This window comes from Brienomyrus brachyistius, chromosome 17 (assembly GCF_023856365.1).
Source record: "Brienomyrus brachyistius isolate T26 chromosome 17, BBRACH_0.4, whole genome shotgun sequence".
NCBI classification, from domain to species: domain Eukaryota; kingdom Metazoa; phylum Chordata; class Actinopteri; order Osteoglossiformes; family Mormyridae; genus Brienomyrus; species Brienomyrus brachyistius.
This window is the reverse complement of record NC_064549.1, coordinates 20,162,405-20,181,522: the sequence shown is the minus strand read 5'-3', so window position 1 is coordinate 20,181,522 and position 19,118 is coordinate 20,162,405. Positions and strand designations below refer to the sequence as shown.

Genomic DNA, 19,118 nt, shown 5'->3' with positions numbered 1-19,118 from the left:
CATCCTTTGTCTTTTGTTGTTTCCATAGTAACACTGACACTGTCTCCATCCACACCCGTCACCTCCTGTTTGTCCACTGACAACCCTGGAGGACTTCAACACACAGGTAAAACACTCAACGATTTGCACAGCAATGAAATGTTTATGAATATCAGCCCATTACAACATACATACTGTATGTAAATGTTTGGCCAATAAACTGACATTTTTTAACATATTGCTTATCATATTTAACCTCATGAAGTCGCCCGATTTAGCTGACACTGTTACTTCTTCCAAGTCTCGTTTATCATATTGAATTAAATTAAAATGCAGATTTTTAAAATATTAAAACATTTTTCCATCAGTGTTTGTGTTAAGGTCCTTCCTTTTTGACTCAGTGACATGTTACATACTGTGCATCTCATTGGCTACAGTCTGCAGTACAGACATCTTACCATCAGTGACTGACAGATTAACCTGATCAGAGAGGCTCCACTGATCTTCACACCACACCAGTACCGATCGGAGTCCTCAGCTGTCAGATTGTTGATGGTCACAGTGAAGACTCGCTGGTCAGGATCATCTCTGACTCACACTTTACCCTCCAGTGGAGAGTCAGTGTGTACTATGGGAGTACATGACCTCACATTATACCCTCTGCACCAGTATTTCACATGAGTTTTATATCTGTCACCATAGGAACATGGGATTGTTACAGATCATCCTCTCTGTACACAGGCCCATTTCACTGTAGACACACTGTCAGCACCTGTGGGGAAAATAATTAACTGAATAAGGATTTTCCATCTCATGACATCTCTAAGTAATTATGCTTGGTTTGTGTAATACTTAGATTAGGTCATGTGTAATTAACAGAACAGTGATGATGAATAAAAGTCAAAGACCATCATTTTACTATAAGAACAAGGAAAACAAAACTAGTGTCTGATCTTGGGAAGGGCTTCAGCAGGATGTGGGATCGGGAATCTGAGCCTGGCAGTGTGTTCTAGGGTCTGAGAGGAAAACCAGGACCTTAAATCCCTAGTAAAAGGCCTAGATGAGGGTTTCCAGTAATGGCGGCTTGCTGAGAAGACGTGCCCACTTCTGCTCCGCTATGTTTCTGTAAAATCCTGAATAATACTCGTTTATTGGACGTTGAACAAGACCAGTAGTGATGCCTCTCTCGCAAAAGAAACTTGGTAAAAACATTAGTAGACCGACTCAGTCGAAATTGTCTAACTTCACTTCTAAGTCGAGCTCCGAGGCTAGCTGTGAAGCTAATGTTAGTGGTGAAGATAGCGAGAATAATACCAACACCTGTCAGGTGATGGAGGAGAAAATTGACAAGCCAAATGAGAGGGGAAAGACGGTCGAAAGCTTAGACGCAGTACAATCGGATTTTTCCTCCAAACTGGACGGTATTTTGTCAGCAATAGAGACTGTGAGGAAGGATGTTAATGAGTGTGCTAAGCGGGTTGGTGAGGCAGAGGCCCGGATATCTGCAGCAGAAGATAGTATCACCACCTTGGAAGCAAAGGCACGGACTCTTGAAAATAACAACAAAGATCTCGAAGACAAAGTGCTGGATCTGGAGGCCAGATCGCGACGTTCTAACTTGAGACTTGTTAACCTGCCCGAGGGCGCGGAAGGAGAGGACGCGTGCGTCTTCTTGGAAAACTGGCTGCCGGAGGCTCTGAACTTGGCACCGCTACATACCGCTCTGACGCTGGAGAGAGCTCATCGGATCGGCCAGAAGAATACGTCAAACACCGCTGCACCGAGGACAATGATCATGAAGTTCCTAAATTACAAGGTTAAAATGACCGTGATAAGAGCTGCCAGGGCAAAGGGACAGATTCTTTTCAAGAACCGTCCGGTGAGATTTTATGAGGACCTGGCGACCGGTGTACACAGAAAACAGAAAGAGTTTAACGCCGTGAGACAACAGCTTCGCTCCATGGGGATCCGGTACGGCATGATTCCTCCCGCGCGACTGATAGTGACATACAATGGAAAGTCTCGCATCTTTAACCAGCCAGGTGAAGCGGAGAATTTTGTGAAGGCTCTGAGGTCAGAAAGTGGACTGGGTTGAGAATGTAATCATTGACATGCTGTGTGTTGGCATGAAGGAATAATTACTGAGCTTTAAGTTTTAAAAGAAGAGTGAAAGAGAAAGGCCAATTTGTTATATTTGTTTATCGGTCCAGAGGCTTACAGCTACTATTAGTAGCCTAATTTTCTTAATGTATCCAATAACGAGTTTTTCTGTTTATGTAGCGGGGTGGGGTAGGGGGGAAAGGTGTTTAGGCATAGTCGGTTGATCCTCACTTTTGGGTGGAACAACCTTTAGCTGTTAGACAGGTACCAGTATATATAGGGGGAGGGAAATGGGTACCAAAGTTCAAGTTAAAGGGGTATGTTCAATACTTATTGTTGTGGGTGTAGTTTTTGACATTCAGATGTTATTTGTTTCTCTATCCTTTAATATTTCAAATGTGTTGGGAAGCTCATTTAGTGCTGTGTGTTATGTCTGGTGGAATAAGAATTAAAATTTCTTCTTGGAACTGCAGAGGACTACAAAAACTGGAGAAGGTAAAACAAGTAATGACTAGGGTGAAATCTATGCACTCTGATATCATGCTACTGTGGTGTCCCCTGGGAGGAGAAGGGGGAATTATAATTTATGGGTTGTTTATGGTTTGTTTTTTTTATTCTCTTTTTTGTTTTTCTTTTCCTTTCAGCAGTGCCACGAAAGCTTGGGGAGGTTGCGCCGTCCCTCATTGGTAATTGAGGGGCGGGACTTGTTAGATTGGTTGGCGGAGGCGTGGACTTGATCGGGTTTAAAGATGGCTACATCAGAGTGGACGGGAGCGCGGTCCGGGGACGGAAGGTAATCGCGGCGGTTGTTTTAAGGAGGCGTCGGTGGGGCGATGCGGGCTTTCCCCAAGAGGACCGCGGACGTGAGTGAGCTGAGGTACCAGGCTACAAGTCACGGGTCCGCGGTATCGATAGAGGGATAGCGAGCGCGCAGCCATAGCGTCTGGGGAGGTAAGAGCAGTGGGAAGGCGACGCAGATGACGGTGGGGGGAGTGGCCTGGGATACTGTGTTTAGAGCCCGGAAGTAAGGGAAGGTTCCTAACCGGTGGGGTGTAGGACGTATCCGTTCGGGTTATAGCCGGGACGGTGCGGTTCCGGGGTTGTTTTGGGCTTTGTTTCCCCCACAGGTCTAAGCTCGCCGCCGTGGGTCGGCTGGCTTGGGAGGCACCGGGTTGGTGCATATCGCAGCCAACGGATTGAGGCGGTGAGCGGCGTACGAGCTACCAGGCTAAGAGAAGGACAGTGGGAAGCGTTTCGGTTATCTCCCACGGGACCGAGAGAGCTCCGGGAGGAGGTGGACGCGGCCGGAGGGTAGCGGCATTGCTGAAAAGGGATAGTTAAGTTTTGTTTTTGTTTTTTTATTTTTTTTTATTTTCTGTTTTTGTGGGCCGGACGAGGGAAGTGCGCCGGCCCAGGACTGAGTCTTTAGTTTCTTTTTTTTCATTTTTGTTTCTTATTATTATTATTATTATTAATAATATTATTGTTATTGTTATTACATTTTTGTTTGGGGGTTAGGTTTATGTAGGGGGGACCTTTGCAGGTCACCCTTCGGTTTTGTCCTCTCCTATGTTAACTGACCTCCTCTCCCCGCTGCATAAGTGTGCTGTATATAAGGGTGCTGTGCCACTGTGTGATTAGTTGTAGTGGATATTGGGGGAGGTGTGAGTGCTGTGGGGTTGTTTTGGAGTAGTATTGGGGAAGGAGAAATAACACCTGTAGTGGTAGTGTGATTTACCTGTTGGTGGGAGGGAGGTGGTTGTTGCCTGGGAGTTTGGAGTATCTGTAACCGAGCCCCAAATAAATCTGTGCCAGCTCACCCAGTTGTTTGCCCCATTGTGTCATTGCCCCAGGAGATCCTAAAGGGTGTGTGGGTAGCATTGTGCTGTGTGAAAGGGTTAAGGGGAAGAATTAAAGACTCAGTACAAAAATAGTCATTAGGCAGTGGGGGTCCTACACCCTGGGCCACCACACTGCTTGAATTTGGCGTAGTCGGCGGGATCTCCTCGAGCACGACATGGATGGGACAGCACCTGGGGTACAGGAGTTGTCAGGTGGGTGGCCATGGTTTTTGGGGGGGGCTTGGATGACCCGCTTCGATGGGTCCGCTAAGGGGACGTATCAAGAATGGAGGCGGGTAGTCGGGGTGGGTCTCCGGGCGCAGTCACTCTCTGCAGTCCAACAGGTGGATTTTGTTCTTAGTGCTTTGGAAGGGGAAGCGAGGCGAGAAGTGGAATTATTGAGGGAAAATCAGCGGGATACTGCTGAGAAGATATTGGAGGCATTGGATAGACTTTATGGGGAGGGTGCCGGGCTGGCCCAGTTGAGGGTTGAGTTTTTTACCTGTCAACAACAGTCTGGGGAAGGGGTGGGTTCGTTCATCCTCCGTCTCCGGGAGTGTCATTATAGATGGCGGAAGAAGGAACCAGTCCGGGATGAGGATGATGACGACGCTACCCTTCGAAGTCAACTGGTGACTGGCCTCCTAGCGGGGTCGACTAAGAGGGAATTACAGCGACTTATTCGACGAGCCAGCCGGTTGACATTTATGGAGGCATGTCGGGAGGTGAAAGAAATGGAGAAGGAGGAGGGGCCCGGCACCGTAATGGAAGGTGTGGATGCCCGGAGGACGTTTCTGCCCCTACCTACTGCAGCCACAGAGCCCGCCACTGCCCCTTCACTTGATTTGGAAACGTTACGGTCATCCCTGAGGGAGGACCTTTTGAGGGAGATGAGTGACCAAGTACGGGAGCTGAAGCAAGTTTTGGAAGGATGGAGTCAGGTTCGAGAGGGGCAGGCGAGTGCTCCTGGGACCACATTGGTAGTTCCCCCTTCTCGTCGGCGTGGCCGCACTTATGCAAGTTCGGGGGGACCTCGTTGGGATGAACAGGGGCGTCCCATTTGTCTGCGCTGTGGAGAGGCGGGACATATGGTAAGGAGTTGCCCTCGGGGAGAAACGACGGTGGTGAATAGTCGAGGGGTGCAGCCGGAAGCCAGCATGTCCACGACGCCTGTTGGGTTGCGGGAGGCGCTGGTGGGGGAGAGCCCGGTTCTGGAAGTGCTGGCAGCTGGAAGGCTGGTACCCTGTATTCTGGATACTGGCTCGCAGGTCACTTTGTTTAGTCGTAGTATATTTAATCAGTGTGTGAAGGGTATTGAGGTCAAGGGGGCGGCTGAAGTCCCATGGCTAGCCCTTAAGGCAGTGAATGGGTTGTCCCTCCCGTATGTGGGCTATGTGGTGCTGGACTTCACGGTGGCTGGGGTGGAGATTCCTCAGCGAGGGGTGGTGATCGTGGAGGACCAGCACCTCCCGGCCCCATATGGGATTTTGGGGATGAACGTAATCAGGCATTGTTGGGAGGTATTGCAGACACGGGGGGGAGCCCAGGTGTCTTTGTTTCGTTCTGCCCTCCCACAGAGTGACCGGCGAGCCTGGGATCAGGCTTTCACTGTATGTCGGCGATTGGAAGCAGCGGTGAGGGGACCGGTGGTGGAACAGCTTGCCAGATTGCGGACCGAGAAGCCATGGGTGTTGAGTCCCGCCACGGAGAAGCTGATCTGGGCAGACGTGCCCCGGGGGCATTTGCGAGATGGGGACCAGGTCCTGGTGGAAGACTATCGAGGGGGCCAGCAGGAGTGGTGTGTGGCTCGAGCTGTGGCACGAGTATGTGAGGGGAGAGTGCCACTTCGTATTTGTAATCTCCATCAGTATCCTGTGGAACTCCCTCCTCGACGTCCACTGGCCCGAGTGGAGAAGATCACAGCTGGGTGTGTGCAGCCTCAGAAGGAGTTGGTGTTGCGCCAGCCACAGGGGGGGGTGGTTGACGTGGAGGTGCGGCCAGTGGCCGGGGCTTTGCCTGAGCAACTGCACGCCCTGGTGGCTGACAGCACGGGGTTGACCCGTGAGGAGGGTCGGCAGCTGCAGGAACTGTTGGAGCGGTGGCAGAGGGTGTTTGCCCGGGACGAGGAGGACCATGGTTGTACAGATGTGGTATACCATTGCATCCCCACGGGGGTGGCGGTTCCCTCGAGGGAACGTTACCGGCCTGTTCCCCCCAGTCTGTATCCAGAATTGCGGGAGTTGTTGAAATCCATGCTTGAGGGGGGAGTCATTACAGAGAGTGCTAGTCCCTGGGCTGCCCCGATAGTGTTAGTCCGTAAGAAGGATGGCTCCTGGAGGTTTTGTGTAGACTACCGAAAACTGAATGCTGTGACCCATAAGGATGCTTACCCTCTCCCGCGGATCGAGGAGTCATTGACAGGGTTGAAAGGGGCAGCCTGGTACTCCACCCTGGACCTGGCAAGTGGATACTGGCAGGTGGAGGTGCACCCCAACGATAAAGAAAAGACTGCCTTCACCACACCTATGGGCCTCTACCAGTTCGAACGGATGCCCTTTGGTCTGTGCAATGCACCAGCAACCTTCCAGCGACTGATGCAGCGGTGTCTGGGTGAGCAGGTTTATGACTACTTGCTGATTTATCTGGACGATGTGATTGTTTATTCTCCCGATTTTGGGGGGCATCTGGAACATTTGGAGAAGGTGTTTGCACGGCTGGAGGCTCACGGTCTTAAGCTTCAGCCAGAGAAGTGTCGGCTGTTCCAACGGGCCGTCTGCTACCTGGGTCATATAGTCAGCCGTGAGGGGGTGACCACGGACCCCGAGAAGACGGAGGCAGTACGGGGGTGGCCTCGCCCAGGAACAGTACGGGAAGTGCGGTCTTTCCTGGGGTTTGTGGGGTACTACCGGCGGTTTGTACCGGGGTTTGCTAAAAAAGCAGCTGCGCTCCATGGGCTGCTGAAAGGTGCTGGCTCCTCGTCAAGACAGAAGATCGAATGGACCAAGGAGTGTGAGGAAGCATTCCAGGCTCTGAAGGAGGCCCTACTTGAAGCCCCGGTACTTGCTTATGCTGACTATACCTTGCCATTTCGCCTGTATACTGATGCTAGTCTTCGGGGGTTGGGGGCTGTTTTGACCCAGGTGCAAGGGGGGCAGGAAAGGGTGATTGCTTATGCCAGCCGGAGCCTCCATGAGGCGGAGCGCAATGATCAGAACTATAGTGCCTTTAAACTGGAGCTATTGGCCTTAAAGTGGGCAGTAGTAGAGAAGTTTAAGGACTACTTGTGGGGAGCTAGGTTTGAAGTATTCACCGATCATCGCCCCCTCTTGCATTTGAAGACTGCCAAATTGGGGGCTGTGGAGCAAAGGTGGGCGGGTCAGCTGGCATCATTTGACTATGAGTTAAGGCATAAACCTGGCCGGGAGCACCAGAATGCGGATGCCCTGTCGCGACGATCAGGTATGGCGGTGGTGGCACAGATTGGATCCATAGAGGATTGGGCGGAGCGGCAGAGTGAAGATTCGGCAGTGGCCCAGATTCGGCAGTGGGTGTTATCCGGGGAACGTCCAACTGTGATGGCTGGCCGAACTGTTGGAGGGATGGGCCGGTGCCTGTTGGAAGATTGGGAGCTACTGAGAGTGGATCAAGGGGTGTTGCGGCGTAGATCCCCAGTGGGAGGTGAAGAGAGCTGGGCTGTGGTGGTTCCGGAGAAACAGCGCCAACAAGTGTGGTTGGAGTATCATCGGGCATTGGGGCATGCCCGAGGGCGACGGATGGTCCTGGCCCTGCAAGAGAGGTTCTACTGGCCTGGCATGCGAAGGGATGTGGAGCAGAGGCAGCGTGGCTGCCAGGAGTGCCTGATTGGGAGCCGGGGGAAGGGAGAGCCCCTGCCCCTAGGGGGGATTAATACCAGCTACCCCTGGGAGGTGTTGGCGGTGGATTACCTGTCCATGGGGCGCCCCGGAGATACTTACCCATATGTGCTGGTCGCCATTGATCTGTTTTCCAGGTTCGCTTTTGCAGTACCGACCAGGGATCAGACAGCCGCGACGGCGGCCAGAGTGATCTGGGGGGAGGTGATCCAGCGTTATGGCTGCCCCGAGCGGCTGCTGTCTGACCAGGGGCCTGCCTTCGAGTCACAGTTGGTGAAAGAACTGTGTGAAGTGTATGGGTGCCGGAAAGTGAGAACTACTCCCTACCACCCGCAGGGCAATGGGGCTTGTGAGCGGTGGAACCAAACGCTGCTACGTCTGTTGAACACGCTCTCGGTGCAAGAGCAGGGTCGTTGGGCGGTACATCTACCGGAGCTGGTGCAGGCCTATAATTGCACCCCGCATAGCAGTACGGGTTTGTCCCCATTTTGGGTTTTGTTTGGGCGGCAACCTCGGTTACCTATAGATCAGCGATGGGGGACCTGTGATCTGGCCGGAGGAGAGGCCGGGTCGGAGTGGGTCCGTGGGCATCGGAGACGAATGTGGGCAGCCTGCAAGGAAGTGGAAAGGGGAACAGAGCGCCGGCGGCAAGGGGATCGGCGCTATCACAATGTAGGGAAACGTAGATGGTTGCTGGCCCCAGGGGATCGTGTTCTGGTGAGGAACTTCCGTCGACGAGCTGGAGGCAAGGTGAGCCCATATTGGCAAACTAACCCTTGGGTGGTGGTGCGACAACGGGATCTGGAGAGCCCAGTGTTCCAGCTGCGGCCGGACGGAAGAGAGGGCCCTCTCCGGACTCTCCATCGACGGCACCTGCGGCCATGCCCCCCAGGATGGATATCGGTGACACCGGAGATGGGGGGTGAGCTACGGAGGGCTGGGGTCTGTCCTCGACCAGGACCGTCTCGTCCCAGGGGTTGGCCTGGTGATTGGGAAGAGCCATGGGCTGGGACGGCTGAACAGGTAGTAGAAAGGCGGCTACCGGCGGAGGATGGGGAGCCGGTTGTGGAGGTTGAGCCAGTTCCGGAGGTTGTGGAGCCCGTGCGTCGATCCCAGCGAGCCAACTTTGGGATAAGGCCAGCCCGGTATAGGGAGTAGGTGCTCGGGGCGAGCCCCCATTTGGTGGGGGGGAGTGTGGTGTCCCCTGGGAGGAGAAGGGGGAATTATAATTTATGGGTTGTTTATGGTTTGTTTTTTTTATTCTCTTTTTTGTTTTTCTTTTCCTTTCAGCAGTGCCACGAAAGCTTGGGGAGGTTGCGCCGTCCCTCATTGGTAATTGAGGGGCGGGACTTGTTAGATTGGTTGGCGGAGGCGTGGACTTGATCGGGTTTAAAGATGGCTACATCAGAGTGGACGGGAGCGCGGTCCGGGGACGGAAGGTAATCGCGGCGGTTGTTTTAAGGAGGCGTCGGTGGGGCGATGCGGGCTTTCCCCAAGAGGACCGCGGACGTGAGTGAGCTGAGGTACCAGGCTACAAGTCACGGGTCCGCGGTATCGATAGAGGGATAGCGAGCGCGCAGCCATAGCGTCTGGGGAGGTAAGAGCAGTGGGAAGGCGACGCAGATGACGGTGGGGGGAGTGGCCTGGGATACTGTGTTTAGAGCCCGGAAGTAAGGGAAGGTTCCTAACCGGTGGGGTGTAGGACGTATCCGTTCGGGTTATAGCCGGGACGGTGCGGTTCCGGGGTTGTTTTGGGCTTTGTTTCCCCCACAGGTCTAAGCTCGCCGCCGTGGGTCGGCTGGCTTGGGAGGCACCGGGTTGGTGCATATCGCAGCCAACGGATTGAGGCGGTGAGCGGCGTACGAGCTACCAGGCTAAGAGAAGGACAGTGGGAAGCGTTTCGGTTATCTCCCACGGGACCGAGAGAGCTCCGGGAGGAGGTGGACGCGGCCGGAGGGTAGCGGCATTGCTGAAAAGGGATAGTTAAGTTTTGTTTTTGTTTTTTTATTTTTTTTTATTTTCTGTTTTTGTGGGCCGGACGAGGGAAGTGCGCCGGCCCAGGACTGAGTCTTTAGTTTCTTTTTTTTCATTTTTGTTTCTTATTATTATTATTATTATTAATAATATTATTGTTATTGTTATTACATTTTTGTTTGGGGGTTAGGTTTATGTAGGGGGGACCTTTGCAGGTCACCCTTCGGTTTTGTCCTCTCCTATGTTAACTGACCTCCTCTCCCCGCTGCATAAGTGTGCTGTATATAAGGGTGCTGTGCCACTGTGTGATTAGTTGTAGTGGATATTGGGGGAGGTGTGAGTGCTGTGGGGTTGTTTTGGAGTAGTATTGGGGAAGGAGAAATAACACCTGTAGTGGTAGTGTGATTTACCTGTTGGTGGGAGGGAGGTGGTTGTTGCCTGGGAGTTTGGAGTATCTGTAACCGAGCCCCAAATAAATCTGTGCCAGCTCACCCAGTTGTTTGCCCCATTGTGTCATTGCCCCAGGAGATCCTAAAGGGTGTGTGGGTAGCATTGTGCTGTGTGAAAGGGTTAAGGGGAAGAATTAAAGACTCAGTACAAAAATAGTCATTAGGCAGTGGGGGTCCTACACCCTGGGCCACCACACTACTTCAGGAAACACACCTGTTGTCTAGTCAAGAGGCGAAGATTAGGAGGAGGTGGCAGGGCAGTATATATTCTGCACCCTTCACCTCTCAGGCAAGAGGTGTTATGATTTTGATCCACAAATCTATACCATTCCATGTGACAAGGGTTATTAAAGACAAGGCGGGGAGATATATTATTTTACAGGGCACACTTATTACGGAAAAAATAATCCTGATAAATATCTATGCTCCAAACATTGACGACCCAAAGTTTTTTCATAATCTTTTTTTGACAGCATCATCTCTGTCTGGTAGCTTTATTATAGGAGGGGATTTTAATTGTACATTGAATCCAGAATTGGATAGGAGCTCAGGTATTGATTTCTCGCATCCTAAAAGTAGACAAACTATTCAACATTTTATGAAAGAACTTGATCTGAGGGATATTTGGAGGGATATGAACCCCTAGGTCTTAAAATACTCCTGCTACTCAAATACACTTTTTTTTTTTTTTTTTTTTTAGTTTCTGGCAATATGAGGTACAAAATAAAGGATTGTCACTACGATAGCATTTTAATATCTGACCATTCGCCAAACTCATTAATATATGAAGATTTAAGACTAAAAAGAGATCCCCCTAGATGGAGATTTAAACAAAAATAGACAATCAAATAAATATTTATTTTGAAACTAATACGGATTAAACGTCACCCTGCACAAGGTGGGAAGCATTTAAGGCCTACGTAAGAGGTCAGATTATTAGTTTTACAAGTTATAGAGCAAACCAAACTTATAAGAAAACAAAAAAGTTGGAGGCGGAGATTGAGCTGCTTGAGGGAGAATACTTTCAAACCTTTTGTCCAAGAGTCCATCAAAAGCTTTTATTACTAAGAACACAGTATAACGAACTTTCTGCTTCTAAAGCAGCCTCACATCTTTTGCGTCTTAAACAATCATTCTATGACCAAGGGGAAAAGCCCGGGAAATTATTAGCCTGGCGCCTCCGACAATTACAAAATGAGAAAAACATTACTTCAGTTGTAAACAGTGATGGACAGATCATTGTTGACCCTCTAGGAATTAATGAAACTTTTAAGTTTTTTTTTATGAAAAACTATACAGCTCAGACATAACACATATGGGACAAGAGCAAAATCTCTTCTTAGATACCCTTCAGATACCTAGCATTTCAGAACTAATAAGTGCAGACCTTAATACACCTATAACAAAGGAGGAAATATCTATAGCAATAGATCATTTGAAAACAGGTAAAACCCCAGGCCCAGATGGGCTGCCGACAGAAATTTATAGGAAATTTAAAACTAAATTGCTGTCCCCTCTTTTTGACATGTTCGCGGATTCATTTGAGAAGGGAATCCTTCCGGCTTCATTAAGAGGAGCTCTGATAACTTTACTACCCAAACCAGGTAAACCGTGCAATAAATGTGGAAACCTAAGACCAATAAGTCTTCTTAATGTGGATTTAAAGATACTTTGTAAAATTTTGGCTCGAAGACTGGAGAGATTCTTACCTGATCTAATTCCCTGTGACCAGAATGGGTTTATTGCAGGTAGACAGGGATTTCATAATGTGAGACGAGTGTTGGATATTCTTCATAATCAGGAAGGAAAAACAGACAATGCTTTACTATCACTGGATGCCAAAAAGGCCTTTGATAGAGTTGAGTGGCCCTACTTATTTGAAATATTAAAAAGATTTGGCTGTGGGGATAATTTCTGTCGGTGGATTAGACTTCTATATAATGAACCATATGCTGAAATACTGACAAATGGAATTATATCTAAACCATTTGAAATTAAACGGGGATGTAGGCAAGGGTGCCCTTTGTCCCCCTTATTGTTTATTTTAGCAATTGAACCGTTTGCCATTGCGGTGCGGTCTCATAAAAACATAACTGGTTTATCAGTAAATCAACAGGAACATAGAATTGCTTTATTTGCAGATGATGTCATCCTTTTTTTGGAAAAACTGAAAGATTCTATCCCAGCCTTGTTGGATTTATTACACACATTTGGACGGATATCAGGATATAAAGTGAACAAAGAAAAATCTTCATTAATGATACTTAGCTCAGAAGAGAGAAGAAGTGCTGGAAATTCCTTCCAATTCAAAATGGTAGACTGTTTTACCTATCTCGGGATTAGGATAGTGCCATGTTTGAGAGACATTGTTGGAGCTAACTACACCCCTATGATAAATTCCATCATCTCATCTGTAGATAGATGGAAACCCTTGCCCTTGTCACTTATAGCAAGAATTAATGTTCTTAAACTAAACATAATGCCCAAACTTCTGTACTTGTTCCAGAACATTCCATTGTCACCTCCTGCTAATTTATTCTCACACCTGAAAACAATTTTTGTACGTTTTTTGTGGAATAATAGACGACCGAGGCTGCGTTTATCACTCTTGTACTTACCGTATGAAAGAGGAGGCCTCAAATGTCCCAATCCACTTTGGTACTATTGGGCAGCTCAATTGGGGACTATGATGTATTATTTTACAGATAAATCCCTCCCGCCTTGGATGAATATTGAAAACTGCTCGGTACCTCTTCCCCTTCCCCAATACCTATATTCAGCAAAAGTCAAAATGTTGAAAAAAAAGACAAAAAATCCTATAGTCAGAAATATGATTATAATCTGGTATCAGGTTAAGAAATATCTGGGTGAATCCACCTCTCTCGCACGCTTCAGCCCAATATGGGGTAATCATTTTTTCCCTCCAGGCAGAGCAGACCCTGGTTTTAGGAAGTGGGCTGACAAAGGTTTAAAGACAATAGGGGACCTCATGGGATCAGAGGATGAGACTTTGATGTCATTTGAGGAGTTGATTGCCAAGTATGATATTCCATGCAAACATCGATTTAAATATCTACAAATGAGAAACTTTATTAGATTATCTCAAAATCAATGCTTGTCAATCCCTCCATTATCCACATTGGAAACAGAAATGAAAAAAGATTGCTTTGGAAAGGGAATAATCTCCAAACTATATAATATATTAGTAGAGGGTTCCCCTGAATCTTCTTTAGGGAAACTTAATGCCTGGAGGGAAGACTTACAGGAGGACTTATCCTCCGAAGACTGGGAGGAGGCATGTGCTGAAGCACAAACACAAACTACCAGTACCCGTCTTAAAGTACTGCAATATAATTGGCTAATGAGGACATATGTGACTCCAGAAAAGCTTAATAAGTATAATGGTGATAGCCCAGACTTGTGTTTCAGGTGTGGAGAGGAGAAAGGGACATTCTTCCACTGTATCTGGGAATGCAATAAAGTACAATTGTTTTGGAAAGAGATCAAACAAGCTCTGGATACTATATTGGGTATACAATTAGATCTTGACCCTAAACTATTTATTTTAGGTTTATATCCTGATGGACATCTTATGTCTAGAAAGATAATTACCGCCATGGACTTATGTCTACTGTTAGCAAAAAGAGTCATAGCACTCTCATGGAGGAAGACCAGTAAACCAAAACTCATTAACTGGATAAAGGAACTGTCCACAACTTTACCTATGGAGAAAATTACTTACATTGTCAAGGGAAAACTGTCACTTTTTCAAAACATTTGGGGTCCCTTTATGCAATATATGGAAAATGTGGATCTTAGTAGTATTGTGAATGAGGCAGATAAGATGTAATTGATGTCGGCCCTCTGCAGCTTCCTAAACTAAATAAATTTGAGTTTGTAATTTTGAACAATACAGAACAGTACAATTGAGGTGGAGTTGAGCAACCCTTGGAAAATAGAGAAACTTATTTGTTGTTGGGGTTTTTTATTTATTTATTTATTTATTTATTTATTTATTTATTATGTTTTTTGGGGGGTTTTTTGGGCTTTGTGTTTTTCTTTTATTTGATTAAGTTATTATTTACAGGTCATGTTTTGTACTTCCACCTAAATATTTTTCTATCATCTTTTAAATGTCTGATTTGCAAGCAAGGTTGATTGATTGTTATACAATAATTTAGTTGCCTTGGATGCTCCTTTCGATGTGGAAGCACTCAAACTTCTGTAATTTCTGTATTTTTTAAAATTTTAATAAAGATATTGTTGGAAAAAAAAAGGCCTAGATGAGGTGAATGAATGGGCTTGTCACTGTGTGGGATGGCCACACCCCTTCAGTACTATGGCCTTATTTGTAAACATATCCAGTCCTGTGATACAGGCCCTCTCATATTCCCTCTATACATGCTTCCTTTGGGCTCTATTTGTGAACGTTATTATGTAAAATATCATTGCTATGCTGGTGATACGCAGCTCTATCTGCCATTAAAACCTGGTGACTGCTGCTCTCTGGTGGCCCTTTCTAACTGTCTGGAGTATATTAAGAACAGGACAGCAATGACTTTCGTCCAGATTAATGAAAACAAGACAGAGGTAATGAGTTTTGGTCACTGTTCATGATCTCAGAGAACAATTAGGGCCTCATTCAGAAAACTTCCAGTCACATACTAAAAATCTTGGTGTCATCTTTGATTCATCACTGAGTTTGATAAACAAATAAATGCTGTTGTGAAGGGGTGTTTCTGTCAGCTGAGTTCAATAGCCTGGCTTAAACCACACCTTTCAGCCAAAGACCTGGAGAGTTACTCCTGCTTTTATCCTGATTGGGTTACTGCCGTTCTCTGTACCCAGGTTTACCAGAAGCATCTTTATTCTGACTACACCTTGTTCAAAACGGTGCTACCAGGCTCTCAACAAAAAATAGACACCAAATTTCCCCTGTGTTGGCTGCATTGCATTGGCTACCTGTTAAGTTTTGAGAATTTCTGAGAATACAGTTTAAAGATTTCTTATTTCTTTCTAAGGCGATACATGGCATAGGTCCCCAGTCCGTCTCGGAGCTAATTCAGCCTTACACCGCTTCTTATTAGATGCATCTCTGTACTGACCCTGCACACACAGGAACACATTTTATTTATCTATTTAATCAGACTATTCTGCTTTGCACATCATGTATTTAACATTTATAGTGATTTTATATTTATTAGTAGATTATTGTATAACTTTTGCACTGTTTTTTGAACTTGGTTGTTGCTTAGTCTTGTTTTTCCATGGAGCACCATTATACCAAAAAGAATTCCTTGTAGGGTCAACCTACTTGGCAATAAACCACAGTCTGATTCTGATTATTTTTTGTGTAACATTGTGTAACATTGGCCAATGTCTCTACTTTTACTATATATTTATATTATTTTGACCTACAGCACTTTGGCACAACATAGATTGTTTTTAAATGTGCTATAGAAATAAAAATAATTCAACTTGATATAGAAACATATTTCAAGTCATCCATCTTGCCGAGATGGGGGTTGCGCTGTGACCCCTGGTGGACAAATTATGCAGCAACAGCACTCATATCATGGTTGAAAGTTCTGTCTTCAGTCTCTCTGTTTCTTTTTAGTTATCATTAATTGGCCATTATAAACCAAATGCTGATAGCGATTTATCACAGACTCCTGCATTAATGAATTAAAATATTCATGATGAATAAAGAAGATGAATTGGCGCTAATGTGTATTTTTACTGTGTTATTGATGAGATAAATATTACAGTACACGGATCGCTCTGGTATCTCAGAAATTGTCTCCATTTTTTCATACAAATTTATCATTAGTACAGTAGTGCTTGCAGTTCACAAATGCTTTGGCCTACAAACAATTTGGTTCGCAAAAACTAAATTTGGTCAATGAACAAACTCGACCAGATTCCTTTTTTTATACTAGTGTAACACCGGCGGGGCGCATAACCCAGCATGCCCCGCGTACAATTGTAAATAGAAGGACCACGACAGGCACCCAACAAGCACCGAACCCAAATACACAGATGGGAAACACAATGTTGTCAGAAGCTGAACTGCGAAATGCAGATGCAGTGATAGATTTACACAAACTAAATACACGTTAGGAGCGGACAGGGTATACACACAAGACATGGGCAAAGTGTAAAGTGAGGTAGACCTTCAACAGCACGTCAGTCCATTGCAGGGCAATGGAAGCTGGAGAAATGCCATGTGAACAGCAGAAATGTGGTCATACAGGATGTGAGGGTGAGACTGTGTGCTGTATACAGAGGGTCTGACCTCACGGCTTTGTTTCAGTCTTTAGTATTGTGATGACATTGTGATAGCCCAGTGATAACTATACTGGATGGGTGGTACCCCTTCAAAGAGCAAGGGGAGATGGGATACCATTGTGGTATGCAAGCAGGTCCTCAGGGTTGTCACACATGTTTTTCTGAGGTGTACACTGCTGGTTGCTTGAGCCCCTGGATGAGACACTGGTCAGTGCCCTGCAGAATCGCTGTGGGCAGTGTGAGGACTTCTGCCCTCTCAGTTAAACAATAGGTGCAGGGACTGAGTCAAATGAGTCTCTCTGCATCCTGCTTAATGATATCAAGGGGTTGTGTAGGCGTGTCTGTGCTCACATGGCTCTATCAGTACAGAGTGAACTGGCCAGGGATCAGTTTATCTAGACACTTAACCCCAGATAGCTCACATTCAGACACAGCCAACCCCTCTGCGTCCCTAGACGAGGCCCTGGAACTGGCTTTGGAGAGAGAAATTGTGGGCAGCAAGGTGGCGGGGAACGAGGCGGGAGAAATCAACCAAGCTGTAAACGCCAAAGGGCTTGGAGGACCCAGGCCCTCAGGTTTACTTCCTGGAGGCAGACTGCCTGTAGGCTGACAGGCAGCAGCACCCCCCCCCCACCCCTCAATCCTCAGACAGTGTCCCAAGTTCACCGCCACCCAGGGTTCCGCCAAGGGCACGCATAGCCGGGAAGATGTGGGCCAACAAGGTTAATTTCCGGAACTTCCTTGTTGACACCGGGGAGGTGGCCCTGCTGCCACCTGCTGCAGAGGTTGTGACTACGGATTGGACTCACAGAGGCAACTTCTGTCACATACCCACCATAGTGATGTGAGTCGCATGTACTGCCCTAGTCCATACAGGTTCCACTGCAACCCTGGTGAGACCAGACACTGTCTAGAACTGACATTGGTGCAGGTGAGAACAATGACTGGTGACCTGGCCCCTTTAAGAGGGACGGGGTTGTTCCCTTTTGACATGGGGGGTTTAGTTGTGAATAGTAACTATGTGGATGGCTGACATGCTCGATCCCTCCATCCTGGGCCTGAATTTCCCCCGGAGCACGGCATGTGTGCTGGACTTTGGGCACAACATGCTGAGATTCCCTGCGGTCCATGTGTACAGTGGGGCCGCTGGCCCCGCAGCCTCTGCAGCTGACTGCCCACCCCTTACTGCCACTGGGCCTGTACCTCCACATCAGCTAGAGATCCCTTCCTCTGCTACAGTCACATGGGCCCCTGAGCCCACATGTGTCCCCTCCAGTGTAGCGCTGCAGCCTCACTCACTTCACTGGAGTCTAACGGGGTTTATCAGAGCGACTTACCTGAAGCTGCCATTGGAGGAGCCCATGATGACCACACGGTTGCCCTTCTGCCACTGCAATCCCACTGCCCTGGTCCTCTACCTCACACCATTGATCCCCTGCCCCACCCATACGGTTGTGTGCCTCTTCAGGTTTGCAGCCTCCTCCTGCACTGAGCGGCCATTTCAGAAGTTTAATTATTTAATTATACAGTAATACACACGTTTCCAACCATTAAAAACATTATCCAGACTTAAAGTCACTTGAATAAAAATATTTAAAAACTTGTTAGCATTTCAATATAGTACCTGGTTGGACTGTGTACTTCCTCTTTGTTTAAAAATAACCAGTAAATCCTATTATTATCCTGCTACCCCCACTCTACCAAAACTCATGAAATGATATGATACATTTGGAGGAGGAAGATTTCTAATTGATCCTTTATACCCACCAACCAGACCAGTATAAGAAGCTGTATGATGTAAAGCCTCTTTAAATGGGAACAGACTACTTCCGTTTATTGTAATAAGTATCTCATAAATTTGACTTTACACTTTTGCATGGTATTGATAGATTTTGAAAGTTAATTACTTAACACAATTCTTATTAAAATTGTTCATTATACAACCTGAATGTCTCAAGGTAGCACATTAGTACAAAAAACGCTGTATGATGTATTATTGTAGCAGTCAGATGTTATTTTAACCAATGTACAGGTTTACCTTTAATTTAATTCTACAAACATAATCAAAATCATTTGTGAAAAAGACATTTAGTCATTTACTAAGGCAGATACAACCTGTGGAAGCACAGCTAAAAGCATACCATCACCCATTATAGAGTGACCCATTGTCTTTGTAACTGAGTAATCACAACTAAGTGCAATTTACTATAATGAAACTGTACACAGAAACTGTAAAGGCAAAGGTAATTTATTATGATGAAATGCTTCCAAAATGCCCAGTGTGCTTCAGCGTTTCTCCTTTTCTCCAGTCGTCGACAGGTCCTGTGTTTATTAGGTGATCTGTGATGTAGGAGATCCTGAGAATGGCTGCTGCTCCAAGGATGATTGGCAGGTGGCTTTTCCCAGGAACAGCGGGCTGGAGATGTAATGGTGGGATGGAGAAAATAAAGTGTAGGGGAATACAGAGTACAAACAACCATAAGAAACACACGGCCTATGGCCATATGTCCACAAGACAACCACCCGCCCAACCCGAGAGGGAGCCTACGAGGGACTAAGGGGGGCCCAACCCCTGTAAAAGGAGGGGACAGACAGCGAGCCCCCCAGTCCCTCCC

General features: G+C 47.1%; 1 protein-coding gene across 1 annotated transcript; it reads left to right on the top strand.

Annotated features, from left to right (window-relative positions):
* Positions 1-3,547: 3,547 nt before the first annotated feature.
* Positions 3,548-9,753, top strand: LOC125712077 (uncharacterized). The gene is made up of 2 exons (XM_048981714.1): positions 3,548-8,267; positions 9,566-9,753. The coding sequence occupies exons 1-2, from the start codon at positions 4,097-4,099 to the stop codon at positions 9,751-9,753; spliced, it is 4,359 nt and encodes a 1,452-aa protein (XP_048837671.1). The 5' UTR covers positions 3,548-4,096.
* Positions 9,754-19,118: the final 9,365 nt, after the last annotated feature.